Source organism: Acyrthosiphon pisum, chromosome A2 (genome assembly GCF_005508785.2).
Source record: "Acyrthosiphon pisum isolate AL4f chromosome A2, pea_aphid_22Mar2018_4r6ur, whole genome shotgun sequence".
Classification (NCBI taxonomy): domain Eukaryota; kingdom Metazoa; phylum Arthropoda; class Insecta; order Hemiptera; family Aphididae; genus Acyrthosiphon; species Acyrthosiphon pisum.
This window is the reverse complement of record NC_042495.1, coordinates 16,563,490-16,568,670: the sequence shown is the minus strand read 5'-3', so window position 1 is coordinate 16,568,670 and position 5,181 is coordinate 16,563,490. Positions and strand designations below refer to the sequence as shown.

At 26.9% G+C, this 5,181-nt stretch overlaps 1 protein-coding gene across 1 annotated transcript; it reads left to right on the top strand.

Moving 5' to 3' along the window:
• Window positions 1-264: 264 nt before the first annotated feature.
• LOC115034009 lies at window positions 265-4,231 on the top strand. The gene is made up of 5 exons (XM_029488973.1): window positions 265-954; window positions 1,594-1,702; window positions 3,094-3,198; window positions 3,621-3,779; window positions 3,945-4,231. Exons 1-5 carry the CDS (start codon window positions 284-286, stop codon window positions 4,020-4,022), a joined length of 1,122 nt encoding a protein of 373 aa, XP_029344833.1. The 5' UTR covers window positions 265-283; the 3' UTR covers window positions 4,023-4,231.
• The last annotated feature ends 950 nt before the right edge of the window (window positions 4,232-5,181 follow it).

The following is a 5,181-nucleotide window of genomic DNA, read 5'->3' as shown; positions in this document are numbered from 1 at the left end:
CTTGATAAAATATTAAAGATTTTACCTAGCGTTCCACGTGACCAAGTTAAATATTATATAGGTTTAAGGTTTTTAGTACCTATGCAATATAATTAATTCACAGGCATAGTTAAGTCAGTTTTACATTATTAATAAGAGGCGAACCTAAAATATAGGACTAGCCTATAATTTTATTATAACATTATAAATATTAAATATTGTACCATATCGTCATTGGTTTAAAAACTCCGCTAAATAAGAAAGTAAAAAACAATCATACTCAGTATGCTAATGACGACACGACATGGCGGACATTGTTGAGATATTTTTACAACTTTTGGGGTGCAGTGACGACGGTGCAGGTCATGGCACGATGCGTGTGGTATTTTTTAGCTACTGCGAGTTTGCCGTAACTCAATTCCTCGCCATTTCGACGTACCTGTCGTTGGTCTACTCGACGGAAGATCCATCTATTCGCATTTACGGCCTCCTGTTCTTCATCGTCGAAATCGTCGTTTGTTCTTTAATAGTCGTTAGGGTCTACCATCATTCACAACATCGCGATATGTACCAGCGTTCACAGAAAGTGGGAATACCGGAAAACTATAGACAGAAAATCACGATGGTGATCAAATACCACCTCGTCATGTCGAACGTGCTCGTGGTGATTCCCCTGTTGTGCACGATTTCGTTGGATTGGGTGCGGATGGGCGATCCGTTCACGTTCCCTTCCATAGACGTGTTGCCCATAAAAACGACAAACGTGAATGTCTACATTTGCAAATATATCTTATACGCTTTGCCCACGTATTTTGCACACTTGGAAATGTGTTTCATGAACGTGACGTTTATGTATTCCACGGGCGCCGTGAAGGGACATTTTCAGATACTCGAAGAACGGGTCGTAGAAGCGATGGCAACCCAGGACGAAGAGAAATTAAAGATCGCGATCAAATACCATCAACAGACGTTGAAGTGAGTCGTGTTCAATGTATTGTAGGTACTTATGGTTTATATAACAGTATTTGGCGACATTTAACTTGAACATTCTGTCAGACAAAACAAATATTTAAAATGGATTAAAGTTTCCTGTTTACTCCAATTTAGCCGCCTAATAATCTTGAATAAAATTGAATCCCAAACACATATACCTACTAGACATTTTATCAAAAAAAAGAAAATGGAAGATGGACTTTATAATATTATAAACAATACCTTTATTCAATTTAATTAATTGTTTATACAACTTTATTAAACCATTTACCTCATTAATTTATAATTATAAACTAATATATTATAATATATATAATATATGTAATTTAACTGACAATGTGGATATGTGGGTATAGCCCCCAATATTACGATTATAAAAAAATTATTTATCAGCCTTAGAAGTTAGAACCAATTACTAATTACTATAACTATATGCCACCGCAGTGATTTATGAATTAATCTATAACAATACCTATAACCAAAATTGTGTAGATATTATTTAAATATAAAATATCATTGACGATATCCACTAAAACATAAATTAGTAAGAGACCAAATCAAAAAACCTTTTTTTACTTAGGTACAATATTAATACAATACACCTACTTATTTTATTTTTAGGTTTTTTAAAGATATGAAAACAGTATATGAAAAACCATTATTAATAGCAATAGAAGTTTCTATACTATATATTGGCTTATCTGGCTGTACAATGATTCAAGTCGTGCAGGTGTGTGGTAGTAATAATGTATTTGATTAATAATTGTATTAATAGTTGAAAAATATTTTTTAATTATATGGTTATAACAAAATAAACAACCAAACAATTTCAAAAATTTTAAATTTTATAGAATTTTGTAAAAAATGTTATCCTGTAGAATATACATTGAAAATATTATCTTTCTACTTAATTCATATAATATAAATTTAAATATTAACACATATATTGTTCTAAATTAAAAGAATAAACGAACAATTTATATTGTGTTTTTTTGGTGTAACTGTAAAAAATAAGCGAATATAGATGACATTTTCATTGAATGTTCATATTGGCAATAATTAGTCTATGCACCATAAAACTTTTAGTTCCTTATAAGTTGTTATAATAGCAGTTGCCAGTTAATAATTATTAATTATGTCTGATAGGCATTTTTTTTAATAAGTATATAAAGTTCAAATTTTAACAATATTTATCAAAATATCGAACATTTTCAAATTTATTGTAGTTAAAAAATGATACAATGTTCAATTTTTATAACTAATGATTGAAAATTTAAGACAAGAATTCTCATAGATAATTCATAATGTAAACAAAAATTCCAAAAATTATATAAACACAGTTATTTTTTTACAGACGTTTTAAATTTAGACGAAATTACATATTAAAACCAGTCCTGTAAAGTATTTAAGTAAAAGTATTTGAGTAAAAGTATTCAAATACTTTTTTAAGTATTGAATAACTTTTTAAATACTTTCAGCATGAAGTATTCTGAATGGTATTTTAAATACTTTGGTTTTTTATTTTGAACATTTTATTTTTATTCGAAATAATTGGTTGGAAAAATATTATTGTCAACTACAATAATGGAATAATAATTTTATTTAATATTCTGTATTTCTGTGTTAGCCGAAGCCCAAAGGTTTGTGAAAACCAGATTTCTAAAAAAAAGTTATTGAATATTGAATAACAATATTCCCTTTAAAACTATTAGATAACTATTAGATTACCTACTACCTATGTGTTTATATTACGATAATTAGAAACCCACTTTAAAAACCAAAAGTATTTGAGTAGTATTTGAAATACTTTCTATAAAGTATTTGAGTAGTATCTTAAATACTTAAAAAAAAATGTATTTGAGTATTTATTCAAGTACTTTTTAAAAGTATTCTTTACAGGACTGATTAAAACCAAGAATAATGATTTTAGTTATTTTTTGTAATTTAAAATTATTATTTGTGGATAAAAATATTATTCTACATTAAAAAACAAAAAAGAATTTAGTTTTAAAAGAATATAATACTATATTATTTTTAATAATATGCGACCACGTAACAACAATTAACTTATATAATATGGATTAAGTTATTAGTTAATAATTATACCTGTATTATTTTTAGGGTTTTGTTGATCCAATAATATTGGGATTGTGTATAGGTAGTTGTGTGTCGACTTTCATGACAATTTCCATTTATTGCATTTGTGCAAGCAATATGTATGATTTAGTAAGTATTTATAATATGTGTTATACTTGATGCATGTAATGTGGCTATGTGTTTTATTGTATTATTTATTAATTATTGCATAGTATTTCAGTATTTCACATGGTAAACACTAATTTTTCAAAATCTCCAAATGTTTTTGGAAATATTTTTTTTTTTTTAATTTAAGTCAATAACCATACATCATACATTACAAGTAATGTTTATAGACAATCGTTACATCGTTATAATTTTTTATCGACATTAAACGATAGAAGATAACTTAAAATTATTTAAAACAAATATTTCCATGAACGTTAGTACTTAGTACCTATATACTCGTACATTATACGTCAATGCTTTTTTGAGTTTTTTCATATTATAATGGCTGATTGCAGTGTGACTACCTGTATAATATATATTTTATAATTATTCTTATTTGTCAGCACGATGGTATATTGAATGCAATTTTTGAACAACGGTCATGTTTTTCTCGAAACAAATCATTTAAACGACTTGTTTTAATGATGATGACAAGAGCAACAGTATCATTGGAATTTAGAGTGTATTCCATATTCACCATAAACTTAAATCTACTTGTCAAAGTAAGCAGTGTTATTATTTATCTATTATAAATGTTATAAATATATTATGTAGTTACAAAATGTTTTTGGATTTATTACTTAAAATTTATCGGTTGCTGTTTTTTAGAAAACATAAATTATTATAAATTATAATAGCCAAAGGCCATACATTTGTATTTATTTCAGATTCTAAAATTGACATATACGCTGTTGAATGTTTTATTAACTTCAGTCAATCGGCAATTTAAAGAAACTGCAAAATGAAAACAAATTTTATCTTTATGAATGATTAGTGAATATTTGATGAGAAAAAATCTTTTTTATTTTTAATTCTAAAATGTTATTTTTAAATCAAATTGTATTCGTCTGTTAAGTAAAATTGTTGTTAGTAATTTTATTTATTTCAGATCTTAAAATATCTCACATAATATACTGTGTTTAAAACCGTACTACCGTCATCTTTAAATAAAATATCACCACTCATCACGGAAATGCAGTGTTTGAACCTTCTTTCTAGCTCAAATCATTAATGTGGTAACTGGTAACCCATGTCTTGAGTGACTTCCTATGTATTTAATATTACCTATATTCTTCCTAGTTCTTACTTGAATAAATAATTATAGGTACACTGCAGTGATAAAATATATTACTTCAAATCAGGATACAATTTTAAATCACGCATTGGTACCTAGTTAATAGTTATTACTTATTCAAGTGAACAATTTTAACGAAATGCGTTAAAAACCACTTCATGATGGTCCACGACTCGCGTTGTGTGTCGACACTCAACATGTAATTAATTTAAACAAAAATCTAATCTGTGTACTATAGCCACTAGATATGAGTGATATGACGTGAAAAAAATAATTATGAGTATTTGGAGTATTTGGAAAAAATGGTTCTGTGGCAATGCTAAGCGATGGATGTATTGATTTTACAATATTATGCGTTTTATTTTTTATTATTTTAATTTTTCTTTGAGTAGTCTGTCATCACCTGTAGGGACAATAAAATGCTTCAATTTTTTTCAACAGTATCTTTCCTGGTAAGTAGGAGAAGGAATTTATAGTTGATACTTTGAAGGAGTAAAACGTCAAATTAATGTTTTACGAGCATTTGGTGTTAGACATTGGATGTTCACCCGCAAATTAAAAAATTCTCATACAACGATTTTCTTAATTTATCGATATTCAAAAATTATTAACTTTATTTAGATACTTGACATTTTTTTCAAATGTTTATTTCATAATTTTCTATACATGATAGAACTTTAAAAAATATATTTAAATAAAATGATGCTATATTTAAATTCTGAGTTGAGCAGTAAATGTATTGGTTTAAGAAATACACACAGTATTTGTTGAAAAAAATTGTTGTATGGAAAGACATACTTTATAGCAGAAAAATAATTAAAATAATTAAT

Bases quoted from the DNA above. Each gene is read 5' to 3' on its own strand.
- LOC115034009 (XM_029488973.1), top strand. From the start codon at position 284: ATGGCGGACATTGTTGAGATATTTTTACAACTTTTGGGGTGCAGTGAC. The intron at 955-1,593 runs GTGAGTCGTGTT...TTTTATTTTTAG, and splicing joins TACCATCAACAGACGTTGAA to GTTTTTTAAAGATATGAAAA. The intron at 1,703-3,093 runs GTGTGTGGTAGT...TATTATTTTTAG, and splicing joins CAATGATTCAAGTCGTGCAG to GGTTTTGTTGATCCAATAAT.